Source organism: Sprattus sprattus (genome assembly GCF_963457725.1).
Source record: "Sprattus sprattus genome assembly, chromosome: 14".
Classification (NCBI taxonomy): domain Eukaryota; kingdom Metazoa; phylum Chordata; class Actinopteri; order Clupeiformes; family Clupeidae; genus Sprattus; species Sprattus sprattus.
This window is the reverse complement of record NC_137912.1, coordinates 19,336,284-19,350,464: the sequence shown is the minus strand read 5'-3', so window position 1 is coordinate 19,350,464 and position 14,181 is coordinate 19,336,284. Positions and strand designations below refer to the sequence as shown.

The window sequence follows — 14,181 nt, the reverse complement described above, 5'->3', positions numbered from 1 at the left end:
ATGCTTCACTGCTGCCTGCAGACTCTCATTATTGTACCTCTCTCCAGCCCTTCGGCGAACAAACTGCCTTCTTCTACAGCCAAATATTTCTAATTTTGACTCATCAGTCCAGAGCACCTTCTGCCATGTTTCTGCACCCCAGTTTCTATGTTTTCGTGCTTAGTTCAGTCACTTGGCCTTGTTTCCTTGTCGGGGTAGAGCTTTTTGGCTGCAACTCTTCCATGAAGACCACTTCTGGCCAGACTTCCCTGGACAGTAAATGTCTGTACCTGGGTACCACTGGTTTCTGCCAGTTCTGAGCTGATGCCACTGCTTGAAATCTTCCGATTTCGAAGGTAAATAAGCTTGATGTGTTTTTCATCAGCTGCATTAAGTTTCCTTGGCTGACCACTGCGTCTACGATCCTCAACGTCTTCTTCAAAAGAGCTTGAACTGCACATTTTGAAACCCCTGTCTGCTTTGAAATCTTTGTCTGGGAGAGACCCTGCTGATGCAGTATAACTACGTTGTGTCTTGTTGCTGTGCTCAGTCTTACCATGTAAATGGATAAAAAATAAACATTTATTGTTTACATTTTTCAAAGCATTCTTAGTTCATAGCATTTTTTCACACATGCCTAAAACTTTTGCACAGTACTGTATATCTATAACTTTTTGTAAGGTTTACTCTTAAATGTTTGAAAACAGAATGTCTCATGGAGGATGCTTGCTAACGCTATTTCAGTTATGTTAAGTGCAATGTGGTAAATCAGTGAATTATCAGAGTAGCCTGTATTTTCGTCTGTTCTGAATAGATAACCTCCTCCACTTAGCGATCTTCAAACAAAAGATTGTGGATTTTTTTTTTTTCATATGTTGAATTTGAATGTCACCTGCAGCTCAGTTATATTGCACTTGCAGAGGCTTGATTGCTATTCTGAGTTCCTTTTAAAACTTTCTCTTTACTTTTAAAACTTTATTTGCACTATCTCTTTACTTTTATAAGCATATTTGCACTCTTAATTTGTATTACTATTTAATGTATTTATTATGATGATTACATTTGTATTAACTTGTTACTCAAATACATTTGAAATTCAAATTCCAACATTTTTTAAATTTATGGAAATAATCGTTAGATTAGTCGATTAATCGGAAAAAAAAAGTCGATAGATTAATCGATTACCAAAATAATCGTTAGTTGCAGCCCTAGCAAATATATACAGAAAGTATTCAGTTCACTGTTGTTCATATTTTGTGACGATGCAGCCCCATGTTAGATGTATTCTAATGTCAAACATCAATCTACACACACAATACCCCACAAAACCCTGACATTGCAGTCATTTCGACAAGTGTATTGACAACAGAAAGTGAAATATCCATTTTCTCCCAAGTGAAGACAAATCCACTATAGTTTCAGTACAGGCCATTGAAAGACTGTGATGATCACAGGATTTGAGGAGATAGTGAAATTGAGCAGTCACCTTGGAGGAGTTGGAGGAGAAGTTGGACTTCAGGATGTGGTACAGCTCCAGCAATGCATCGTGGGATAGGTGGTTGGAGCAGCCGTTGACTGACAGTCTTGTGTAGTAGAGGTCGGCGAGCAACAAGGCGGAGAGATCAGAGGGGTATTTTCTGAGGAAGACAAAACATAATTCATCAACACCACACATATCTATTCAAGAGACACCTCATCTATCTATCAAGTACATATCTATTCAAATTACACCTAATCTATCACATACATATCTATTCAAATTACACCTAATCTATCACATACATATCTATTCAAATTACACCTAATCTATCACATACATATCTATTCAAATTACACCTAATCTATCATATACATATCTATTCAAATTACACCTAATCTATCATATACATATCTATTCAAATTACACCTAATCTATCACATACAGTACATATCTTTTCAAATTACACCTAATCCATCACAACTATATTATACAAATCTATTAGAACGATATGTAGTCCATCACAAACCACATCATAAATATCTATTCAAATTCAACCTAATTCATTGCCATCCATATCAGTTTAGCTCAAAGCTGCGTGTTTGGAAACAACACTGAAGCAGAAATCCTTGGCATAGCCACTCCCCAATTCACTTAGCTGCTAGTCCAAGTCCACAACAGTTTGTGTTGTAAAGTACTATCTTACAGATGTGTTCATGACCCATTTCCATGCGAAAAGTGGAGAGGTGACTTACTGTATTATAGTCCTGACTAACTCCACCGGGACGACAGAGAGGACCTCAGCCGACTCCCTGAAGCTCAGCAGAGTGCTCAGAGCCTGGCGAGCCACGTACAGACCAGCTGAAGAAACAGTAAACACAAACAACAGGAATAAATAATACACACAAACAACAGCAATAAAAAACAATCACATTCTTAATTAAAACGCCCCTTCCTTTTCTACTCCAGACTGAGGCATTAAACCCTATGGTCACAGGTCAAAAGACAGAGGCAACCCACCTCTCCCTAGCGCCCCAGTTTGCACGTCAGTTAGGAGGCGATTCAGAAGAGCGGCCAGGATTGGAACCACAGACGCAGACTCCACAGGCCTGGAACAATGACAATCAGAAGGACAAGGCATTCAACTCCACTCAATTCTATTCACTTTCACTCTTTTCATTACTGTTTGGGAAAAGACTTGACCGATACATTTGTAAACAATACAAAAAGGAAAAAATTAAAACTACTGATGCACTCTTAAACTAAACTGAAATAAAAAACCCTAACTGAAAGAGTAGATAAAAATAGAAATGAATGACATTTTGAAATTATCATAACTCTGAAACACACACGCACGCACGCACGCACGCTCACCTCACCTTATATGGGGAAGGAGCACAAGGGCAGCCCAGGGCAGGGAGAGGTCGGTGAGGGGTAGGTCCGGGGGCAGATCTATGAGGGAGAGGAGATACTGTGGCACAGACACCTTCCCATCCTTCTGGTCACCCTCAGGCAGCTCACTGCTACAGGAGAGAGGGGTATATTTACCTCCGTTATTCAGCCATACCCACCCACCCGGGGGCAATTACTGTAGGCGTCATGCAGACCAACAGGACATGTATGTATTATGTACATGTTTAGTTGTGTGTGTGCATTAATTTTGACAAATGTGCACTTAACACACACACACATTAAATGTTCCCATATGTCAATGTGTATTACTTCCATAAAGTATTTAAATGAACAGTAGCACATGTAGTGAGTGTTATGAGGTGGTATGCGTGACATTGTGTGGCGTGAGGCGTCTCACCCCTGTGCCTGTCCTGTGAAGAACAGCGGGTACTTCTCAAAGGACATGGATCCGTCAGTCGGGGGTTTGGCCTTCTCCAGGATCAGCCTCACCAGCAGCTCTTGGGCCTGTTGCCGACCCACTTGGTCTCCGGCGCCGAACAGAACCTCCAGGTACACCAGCATACTGGGCAACACCAGCTACAGCAAGCACAGGGGGGATACAGAGATTATACATGTGTGTGTATATGTGTGTGTGTGTGTGGGGGGGGGGAGCATTAGGCAACACCAGTTACAGCAAACACAGGGGAGATATATGTATATGTGTGTGCATATTTATGTTTGTGTAAATGTATATGTGTGTGTGTGTGTGTGTGTGTGTTCTCAAGGCAACATCATCTACAGCAAACAGGAGAGATGTGGATGTCATATCCTGTACTGACCTGCTCAAACTGGTTCATCTTGAAGAGTTCTTTGGAGAAGGTCAAAATCAGGTCACGGTCCATTCCACTGCGGAACACCTAGGTCAAAGGTGAAGTCAACAAATCAGACAGGGTACACCATCTCTTTCACACAGGCACATGGCAAACACACAGGATAATAGAAAGCAGCACACAATACACAATACACACACGCACAACCCCAACACACACACGCACAACTCCATCACACACACACGCACACAATCCCAACACACGCGCACGCACACACAATAACAGATGTGAGCACACACCTTTTTGACAGTGTCCTGGATGAGCGGCGGTGACAGAGAAACATTCTCCCCCAGCAGTAGGGAGGCGAGGACCTGCAGCAGCATCTGGCAGCAGGAGTACGACAGACCCTTAGTCTGGACCAGTAGCAGGAGTGTCTGCAGACATCAGAGAGATGGAGACAGGGTTACAATAGATTACATATACACACACACACACACACACACACACACACACACACACACACACACACACACACACACACACACACACACACACACACGAGTAGGCCTTTAATCTTGACCGGGAGACCTGTGAGTCCAACCGCCTAACTCACACACGGTGACTAGCTAGGTGACCTTTGCTCCCTTGCGGTGGTTCACACACATGTAATGAAGTGCACACACATACAGACATACAAACACACACACACACACACAGTCTCTCATTCTAAGATCAACCCTGAGCCTACCTCACACACGGTGGATGGTTTGGTGACCTTTTCCCCCTTGCGGTGTTGCACTAGTGTGTGGTAGAGGAGCAGCAGGCGCTCTATGTGCTGACTGGCGTCATCTGATCCAGGGCCCTGCAGGCGGGAAACCACCTCCTTCACACAGCCCTGCACAGAGGACAAGGTTACTGAGACACACACAAACACACACCCCTGCAGAGGACAAGATTATTCACAAACATATGCGCACACACAATGTGGAGAACATTTGTGAGCTAAAATGACTCACACACACACACAAACTACTGACTATCATGATTAAAACCGTTTGCTATTTTTCACAGATTATCAAATGGTTTATAACTGATTTTGACTGAATACAACATGGATGCTTACCTCCAAAGCATCCCAAAGGACCAGGAAGTGCTCTTTCTCCACATGATTGGCTGCAGACTCAGCCATGTGATCCAGGGATTCTTTGACATCGTCCCAGGGCAGGGCCACGCCCCCTTCCTCTCCAGAGGGGCCCAGTTTACGCAGAGCTACAGGGAGAGCCTGAGGGGAGGGGGGGGGGGGAGACAGATGAGATAAGAGCAGACAGAATGGATGAAAAGGAAAGGAAGGAAAGAGAAGGGGAAAGATAGAAGATAAGAGGTAGTACAGGTGAAAAATAGGAAACAAGATATGGTGAAAGATGAAATGCAGAGAAAAGACAGAACAGACCCATCAGAGGAGAAGCAACGCCAGAGGACAGATGGACACACAACCACAAGCCCATATTAATCCACTCAACCCCCCAAACCCCAACCACTTAGAGGCGCATTCTCACCACGCTGGCACAGGAGTGGAACATGCTGCGGACTCCTTTGCACATCTCAAAGATGAGCTGGCCCACCCCTGCAGCCTTATGGGATTGCTCGCCAAGGTCGGAGAACATGACCGTGAACAACGCCTCGAAATCAGGAACCTAGAAAATCACAAATGGGTATTGGCACCGTCCACAGAAAGAGTGTTACCAATGACAAAACAAAAATGAGACTCTTAAGTGCCCACAGATTTAGATTTGCATGTATTAAGCAGACTTTTGTATACCAATTAATTTATGTTTTCTTGGACTAGACCTCATAGCATTAACCTAATAGCTGAGCTATAGGAACACATCATGAGAATTAATAACAGAAGCTTGTGCACATGCTCCTGAGATGGGGATCGTGCACGTGCTGCCTACTGTCCTGAGAAACCCCTGGAGCATGTGCTCTGAGAAAGCCCTGAAAGCACAGGTGTGATAAGCAGTTTGTACCTTTCTCATGAGAAAAGAGAAGCTCTCGGCTGCAAAGTTGCGGATGTGCTCTTTCTTGTGAGCAAGTAGCTTGCTGTACATACTGTTAGAGAAGAGGAAGAGAGAGGAATCCCATTACACACACACACATCAAATATTCACTCCCAATTCCACTGTCACACAGAAACAGGCATAATCACACATACAGCATACATACACACACATAGACAGACACACACAAACACACACACTCTCTTCACTTCACTAGAAAAACACTGCATTTACATCAACACAACAAGAACACAACTATATTTTTATCGAAGGACAGTCCAGGATGAGAGAAATGCAGAGATTACATCCACTGCGACCTTTGCCGATGAGATCCGCTCTTCTTTGATCCCTGTGCTGATTTCCCTTCGTGTCTCTCTATTCTGTTCATTCATTCTCTTCAATGCGCACCTGCAAAATGTGATTTACCTGTAGATCTTGTTCATGTCTTTGACCATCAGCCTCCACAGGTACTTGTACAGGTAAGACAGACAGGTGAAGACCCATTCCAGCACCTCCGTTTCCGGGGTTTCCAAGATGGCGGTGATGATGACAAAGAACTCTGGGAAATGGGGATAGAAATCCGTCTGTAGATCCCGTGCGAGCTGCACCACCAGACTGCAGAAAAGCCATGACAAAAGCCCATTAATAATCCATCACTGATCATGTATTTACTGTTTGCATTGACCTTCCTGTTTAATTTGCAACAACAACCTATTTTGATCACTACTTCAAGGTATTTGAACAACCTCTGTCTTAAAGGTCCAGTCCAGATTCACAAGAGGTTTTTGATATTTGAGCTCAACAGCCAATCAAACTGAATTTGACAAAAAAGTGTATGGGATTAGAATTGTTGGCTGCACCTTTAACATTATGTATACTTAAGAATGTAACCTGTGAAAATTTTTTCAAGTACAGTTGACTACTGTTTCTGCGTGACATCCAAAGACTTTCATAAACACAATTTACTCAATGATAAAACACCATAAACGCCACAGATAGATGCAGCTTTCTTACTCCAGTAGAGGTTGAAAGGCCATGCTGTTCTTTATAATGAGGTGAGTCTTCAGGCTGTCCACTATCGCCTTCTGATGGAACACCAGCAGGTTGAAGGACTGGCTCTTGTTGGACACCTCTTTCAGGAAGGTGGCTGCACAACAGAGAGTTGAAAAATAATTTCATGCCCTGGGCTCTGTATAGCGCCCTGCGAAATGTTGTTGTATTTGGCGCTATATAAATACAATTTAATAGAATAGAATTGAATGAAAACCAAGGGAGGTTAATAGGAAAGATGCTGGTTGGGTTAGGAACCAATTAGGATGTCCCGGGGAGGTTACAATGGAACTGTAGCGCATTAATGTGTGTGTAATGAAAGATGATCATAGTGTGTGAGTGTAATGAAAGTTTATCATGGTCTACTACTTACTGAAGTGATCGGTTAAGTTTAGATCTCGCCATTTGTTCAAAGCTTCGTAAAAGTACGTTTCTACTTCCTGTAAGAGAACACGACACAAGCATAACCAACAACAGCACAAGAGAACCTTGTCATAACTTTGGGTTGATTGTATTTAAACTGAAATTCCTTCAGTGACTACAAATGACTTACCTCGTTATAGCTTTCTGTCCGATCAATGCGATGGATGACATCGATATTCACGTTGGCAAGTCTCTCGGAGAAAGTGAGAAACTACAAAAGATAATCGCAATATTTCCAATTATATCAGGACCATCGGTGACTTACGTGGCAAATATAAACGGCCACTATCCACTGGAACTGATAACTACCCCATGCAATTACCCACTAGACCGAACTGTACAAATGTCAAATGTACTTTGATGACAATACCCTACCTGGGAGTAACTCAGTAACTTTTCTGCAAGATGCCTAGCTAGTTAGCTGCAACAATTTTAACTTACCCGGTAAGTATTCTCTGATTTGTGGGATGTTGGTTTAATCTTCAGCTTCATTTTGTATATCTTATGTGTTTAACAAAAGTATCCAGCAATGATCATCTGGGTTTTCCAAACAGCTTTGTTTTGTACTGAAGCTAAAGTGTTTACACCAGGTTTACACACACATGCCGCTACAGGGGACCGCCATGTTGAATGAGGAATTGTGGGATTGGACGGGCCATGTGGTCGAAGCAACGGTGGGCGTGGTCTCACGGTATAACATGAACCAACGCATAAGACATACGGTGACGGGCGGCTTATAAAAATAGAAAGCTTTCAACGACTTGCACGGGGGAAAAGAGACTTATAACGTTTCTAAAATGAATACGGCAAATGCCGCCTGGAAAGTCTCAGGGGGTATTAATGTATAATAGTTTTCCACTTGCAATGGTCTACATAGACATCTATAGCCCAGGTTTTCAACTGGTTTTGTCCCACACTGTAAACCCGTATTTCATTTAAAATTACATAGTTAATTAAATTGTACTTTTTGTTTTTAGTTTTAAAGCATCACTAACAAACATAACTTCATTCGACTCATTTGAGTTACAATAGACTTATATTTTATAGTATTGCAATAAAACAAACGGTTTATGTACATTGTACTTGGATTGACAAGTCAAGTGGATTGATGTTCACCTCTGGCATGTTAAATGAGATATTTTTGGTTTGAATAGCTACTAATACTTTCAGGAGCCATGGCATGATGTAATTAATAGGCCCTATTTATTATTTATTTATTTATTTAGGGGATTCTTGCATGTTTTGGAAAGTCAAATCAAACACTCAAAACTGTTATCAGTAGAAAGTCACAAAACATTCATGATCAGAAATAAGAAAAAAATTGCATTTTGTTGTCTTTGAACCTGTACTCTGCACAATAAAGTTGAAACTAATCTAATCTAATCCATGCACTTTGCACTTTAATTACCATTGTAGCATTTGCATTGAAATGTCTTCGTCACAAGTGGTTAGTTTTGCAAATAAGACTTAAGACGTCAGATCTACAGTCATGGTGTTCCGTTCGTTTTGGCAATGAAGTGATCCAGCGATCTGCAAGCTGTGTCCTGAGCTGCAAATCACCGTTTTTTCCTCATGCTCCGGCAAAGTCACCTTGAGAGGAGGGGCTGCCTGACGAAAATCTGGTAAATTCACATTAATTCGTTGACCACGTTATGAGACGACTGAATCTCCGTATTAGACCGAAGCAAAGCAGCTTTGCAGTGGCAATAAGAGGTAGGTATTAATAGACAGTTTAAAAGTTTGTTTTGACCAGACATAGCTAACGTTAGTTCTGCACTCCATGCTGTGAACTGGCGAAGTGCGGTTTCCACCGTTTACAGTACCGAACGTTAGCTAAATCAACTTGTCTACGTTAGCGTAGCCTAATTAGGAATTTTCACACAAGGGCTGATGTAGTTTTGCCGTGACAATAAGAGCTAGATATTAATAGACAGTTTAAAAGTTTGTTTTGACCAGACATAGCTAACGTTAGTTCTGCACTCCATGAGCTGTGAACTGGCGAAGTTCGGTTCCCACCGTTTACAGTACCGAATATTAGCTAAGTCAACTTGTCGACGTTAGCGTAGCTTAATTAAGAATTTTCACACAAGGGCTGATGTAAGGTGTTAAATCTTATTTTTTTAACGAGTTCTACTAATAGTACCGTGTAGTCCCGTTGACCAGCTGTTAGTTAACGTTAACAATTGCGAGCTAACATTTCGTGGCTAATCTTAGATAGCTATCGCTAGCGGGTCACATGCTGTCTAGTGGGTTGTGTTTGAGCAGGGAAACGCGTTTTAACTAATGCAAGCATTATTTACTTTTAAGCCAATGCAAATATTGCTTTCTCTTCACAACAGAATACATTAATTAACTCAATACATTTTATTTTCCACATAGGTGTGTGGAAACTGGTGAAGACCACAGATGGTTTGGGATTGTAAGTACTGTTCTCATAACTGGCTGATGTAAGGTGTTAAACCTTATTTTAAACGAGTTCTACTAATTAAACCGTACCGTGTAATCCCGTTGACCAGCTGTTAGTTAACGTTAACGTTTGCAAGCTAACAATTCAATCAACTGAATACATTTTATTTTCCTCATAGGTGTCTGGAAACTGGTGAAGACCACAGATGGTTTGGAATTGTAAGTACTGCAGACAAAGGTGGGTTTATTATATCAGTCTACTTCACCCTGTTTCCTTATCCTTTTTCTTCTTTCCTCTTTTCCTTTCCATACTTTCATTCCCATTCTTCACGTCTTTGTGTCGTCCCTGTACTCATGTTTTCTCCCGTCTTCTGTGTCTGCTTGAATTTGTCACTATTATGCACTGATTCTTTCATCTGTATGTATCATTAATGTAATCTCCTTTGATCCTTGTGATAGTCATTCAGGGGAGGTTCTGGTGATAAATAATCTGTGTTGTACTCTTTATGTCAATCATTCTACAGACAAATGAGCCTACTGACATGAGGTGCCTGATTATTCGTGGACTGCCAGTCGTGTTGGGTGATGATCCTGCGGCCTTCTTCAAGACCTGCTCTGTAAGTAATTCAGCTTCATGTATATATTGCTAATGAACTCTTATTTCAGTATTACACAAAACAGTATTAAGTGCATGCCTTTTTCTGACCATGAAATTGTCAAGAATGTCCTCATATTTCATATACATTTCTCACTTAGTTTCTTGTGTATGTGACAGTCGATTTGCTGCTGGCTAGTGAGATGCAACCATTTAGAAAGGTGTTTTTTATATTTGCTGTGGCAGCACAATGAAAGGAAACATTGACACTAGGAAGTGTATGAGAAGTCACATTGTGTACCTGCATTGTGCATGATTGTCCTCTCCTTTTATCTGTTCCATGTTCTCTTAGGACGCAACTGAGCAAGAGGCATTTAGCCAAACGTAAGTGGGAATCCTTTGCATCGATTCAGATCCTCAGTTGAACCCATCCAGAGTGGGAATTGTTTTGGAAGGGACTGTGGTGATGGGTGAGCTGGACAATCTACCTCAAGCCTTCTATCTCCTGTTCGGTCTGATTTACGCCCTACACTTGGACTACCCACGGTGCATGAAAAACACCTTCAGCTTTCTTCAGCAGGTACTGCTCAACATCGGTAGGGAGAACCTTGCAGCCAAAATTCAAAGTTTGAAAAATCAGCTTGCAATTTAAAAAATCCATATACCCCACACACACACACACACACACACACACACACACACACTCGTACGGTTTCACGTGGAGGAGGTGGATTAAACACACAAAAACGCACACACACACTGGATTAAATGGGAGAGACATTTAAGAGTTTCATTAAAAAGTACTTCATTGACCCTCAAAAGGGTTATTACACACAGTTTTGTATTGTAATAGAATGTAAACAGTTATTTTTCATTACACTGTCACCCTGGTGAAACCCACTATGGAATGACATAATGACAGATCAGAATCAGCTGTTTATGTGTTTATTAGAGGAGGCAAAGGCATTGCAGTGCTTCGGAAGTTTGCCACACCTCAGGGTGACGAGACGGGCTTTGCTAAGTCTTTCACGCACGCGCACACATGCGCACGTACTCAGACACACACACTCACACAACGTGTGTTACAGGTGTAGTATGTATGTGTGTGTGTCTGTCACAGGTGTAGTGTGTGGGTATGAGTGAGTGTGTGTGTCTCTGTGTGCTTGCGCATGTGTATGCGTGCATGAAAGCAAAGCCTGCAAAGCCCGTCTTGTCACCCTGAGGTGTGGCAAACTTCCACAGCACTGCAATGCCTTTGCCTCCTCTAATAAACACTTAAACCCCTGATTCTGATCTGTCATTACTACTCCAAGCCTTTTCTTTTACTTTTCAAATAATGTGTTTGCTCCCCTGCCCCCCAGGTAGTGTTTTGTTGATTGTTTGTTGTTGAAAAAAATAGTGTATTTGTTATCACACAAACACTATGGTTTCACATGGAGGAGGTGGATTAAACACACACACACTGGATTAGAAACATTTAAGAGTTTCATCATTAAGTACTTAATTGACCCTCAAAAGGAAGTTGTGTACTGTATTAAGAATGTAAACAGTTATTTTTCATCACACTGTCTCACACGCACACTCGCACTACACCTGTAACACACATACAGTACATACTACTCCAAGTCTTTGCTTTTTATAATGATGTGTTTGCTCGACTGCCCCCCAGGTGGTGTTTTTGTTGATTGTTTGGTGAAAAAAAGAGTGTATTTGTTATTACACACACACACACACTTTTGTGTTTTTTTTTCATTACACTGTCTCAGCCAGGTGCACACACACACACACACACTTGCACATACCGTACACACGCACGCACATTCACACACAGGAACGCACTCACACACTACACCTGTAACACACACATACATACTACACTAAGGCTCTTTTACTTTTCAAACTATGTGTTTGCTTGTCTGGCCCCCAGGTAATGTTTTGTTGATGGTTGTTGAAACAAGTGTATTTTGTTATCAATGCAAATGTACAATAAAACGCTCAACAGTTTATCGTGTGTAATTCTTGACTTGAAATACAAGAGAAACTTAAAATAAGTCTATTACTATATTGTTTAAAAGTTCAATCAAATGACTACAAAAAAACTAAATAAATAAAATTTCTTGAAATTGGAGGATATAGTATTTTGGAACTAAACACTTCAAGTATTCATTCTAAAAAACTTAATATAATAAGTACATAGTAATTGGGAAAGCATTTCATATAAGAAAGATCATTTAAGTTTAATCTACTAAGAATTTCAAGTGCAACTAGTTTCCACAAATTTTTTGAGTAAACTCAACTTATCAGGGTTTACAGTGCAGGGACCACCTTTGTAAGGAAGTTTTAACATTTGGTTTTGCATGCTGGTTATGTTTTAAAAACCTCAAACAAATCAAGATAGATCTACTTATAAACCTCAAACAAATCTAGATAAATAGCCTATATTCCCACTGTAAAAAAAAAAATTAAAAAAAACGGTGGTTTTTCAGTGCTTGAGAATTGAAAACTAAATTAAATTGCATTTTGTTGTTGCATGCCGCTGCATCTACTTATCAATATACATAACAGTCATGACTAAATGTACAGACATGTAGCTGACTTGTTGAGAAACGTTAAGATTCAACTGATGGAGTAACGTTGGTCAATAACAATGTCTACAGCTGCTGGCAAAATAAGATGCTCTGCAATTGTATGGGGCTTTTGCATTTTGCAATCCTTCACTTATTTTTGCACTCTCTCATGATCATCTGCTGTCCTTTGAAATCACGCAACATCTGTTGCATGTGGGCTTGGCCTTCAAGAAAACGCGATGGGTCATATACCGCAATAGTTTGGACAGCTTCACTTGACAGTAATGTTAAACACACGGAACACAGAAGTACCTCCTCTCCTGCTCTGTCTGTCGTCACTGTAAATCCGCATTTGATGTGTTCCTGGTTGTATTTATTTTTTATTTTTTTTACTTTGTTTCCCTGTATCCTGTGAAGTTGTAGCTTTGTTGGAAGCCTGTCCTTGTCCCTCTATCGCAGCTAACTCGATGTTAGAACGAAATGTTAGCTAAGGACAGTGATTTCAGTCGTTCACCAAAAGTATTACTTTTTCGACTGACTTCAAAAGTACACGTAGGCTATGCTTAACTGCTTGTCAACTTCGAGCACAATACTGTAAGTTCTGAATAATAAAATTATTTTAGGCACATTTTTCTTATTTTAGATATTTTTCACAATATTGAAGAGTAATTTGGTAATGTGTGGAAATATCAAAGCAAATTTAATTAAAAAAACAAAACAATGGTGAACTCGGTTGAAAACCCCTGATCTAGGCCTCCAGCCTGTCTTGCCAGTTGTTATAAATTAACCCTCATATATTGAGAATTAAGAAACTCAAGGTCTCCTTGAGTTTCAAAGGGAGTGTCTGTGTCTGTACACACAGACTGTCTGTGCTCTCCCACACGAACACACACACACTCTCTCTCTCACACACACACACACACACAGTCTCACTCCCACACAAACACTCTGACACACACGTACACACAATATCAAATATCCCAGGAACAGTAGTTGTGGTTGGGATACATGTCCATTCCAGAGCTGTGGTAAGTGTGTTCACAGGGCCCTTATCTCCTGGTGATGGAGAACAATTCCTGCTCTTGAGAAACCGGGCAGCTGAGCTACCTGCCAGGAATGCATCACACTCCACTGGACAAAGAAGTGGATTCATACATCACATCACCTGCTTTCAGATTCTGAGCTAAATCACCCAGCGGTGACCTACATACACACCATTCCACCTGAGGATGCCTGAAGCTGCAACCTGGAGTCCGCTCAGTGGCCTCAGGAGCTTCTACTAAGGATTGCCTCAGCATTTGTGTTAACTGGCCACCGATATTCACATTGAACAGCAGCAGTCTTTGACTTGGAGAGTGTTTGTGTTCAAGTTTGAATTGATGTGATTAGTAATAGATTGTAATTC

General features: G+C 41.1%; 1 protein-coding gene across 1 annotated transcript in view; it reads right to left on the bottom strand.

Moving 5' to 3' along the window:
• The window catches only part of utp20 (UTP20 small subunit processome component), a 33,179-nt gene extending 25,386 nt beyond the window's left edge, over positions 1-7,793 (bottom strand). The window contains exons 1-16 of the mRNA XM_080851776.1: positions 7,650-7,793; positions 7,339-7,419; positions 7,159-7,225; positions 6,750-6,882; positions 6,162-6,350; positions 5,706-5,787; positions 5,235-5,372; positions 4,802-4,960; positions 4,427-4,573; positions 3,978-4,112; positions 3,688-3,765; positions 3,267-3,445; positions 2,836-2,979; positions 2,477-2,565; positions 2,212-2,317; positions 1,466-1,616 (exon numbers count right to left, since the gene is read on the bottom strand). Coding sequence (XP_080707902.1) covers positions 1,466-1,616; positions 2,212-2,317; positions 2,477-2,565; positions 2,836-2,979; positions 3,267-3,445; positions 3,688-3,765; positions 3,978-4,112; positions 4,427-4,573; positions 4,802-4,960; positions 5,235-5,372; positions 5,706-5,787; positions 6,162-6,350; positions 6,750-6,882; positions 7,159-7,225; positions 7,339-7,419; positions 7,650-7,700 — 1,929 coding nt within the window. The 5' untranslated portion in view covers positions 7,701-7,793. The remainder of the gene's footprint in view (positions 1-1,465; positions 1,617-2,211; positions 2,318-2,476; positions 2,566-2,835; positions 2,980-3,266; positions 3,446-3,687; positions 3,766-3,977; positions 4,113-4,426; positions 4,574-4,801; positions 4,961-5,234; positions 5,373-5,705; positions 5,788-6,161; positions 6,351-6,749; positions 6,883-7,158; positions 7,226-7,338; positions 7,420-7,649) is intronic.
• Positions 7,794-14,181: the final 6,388 nt, after the last annotated feature.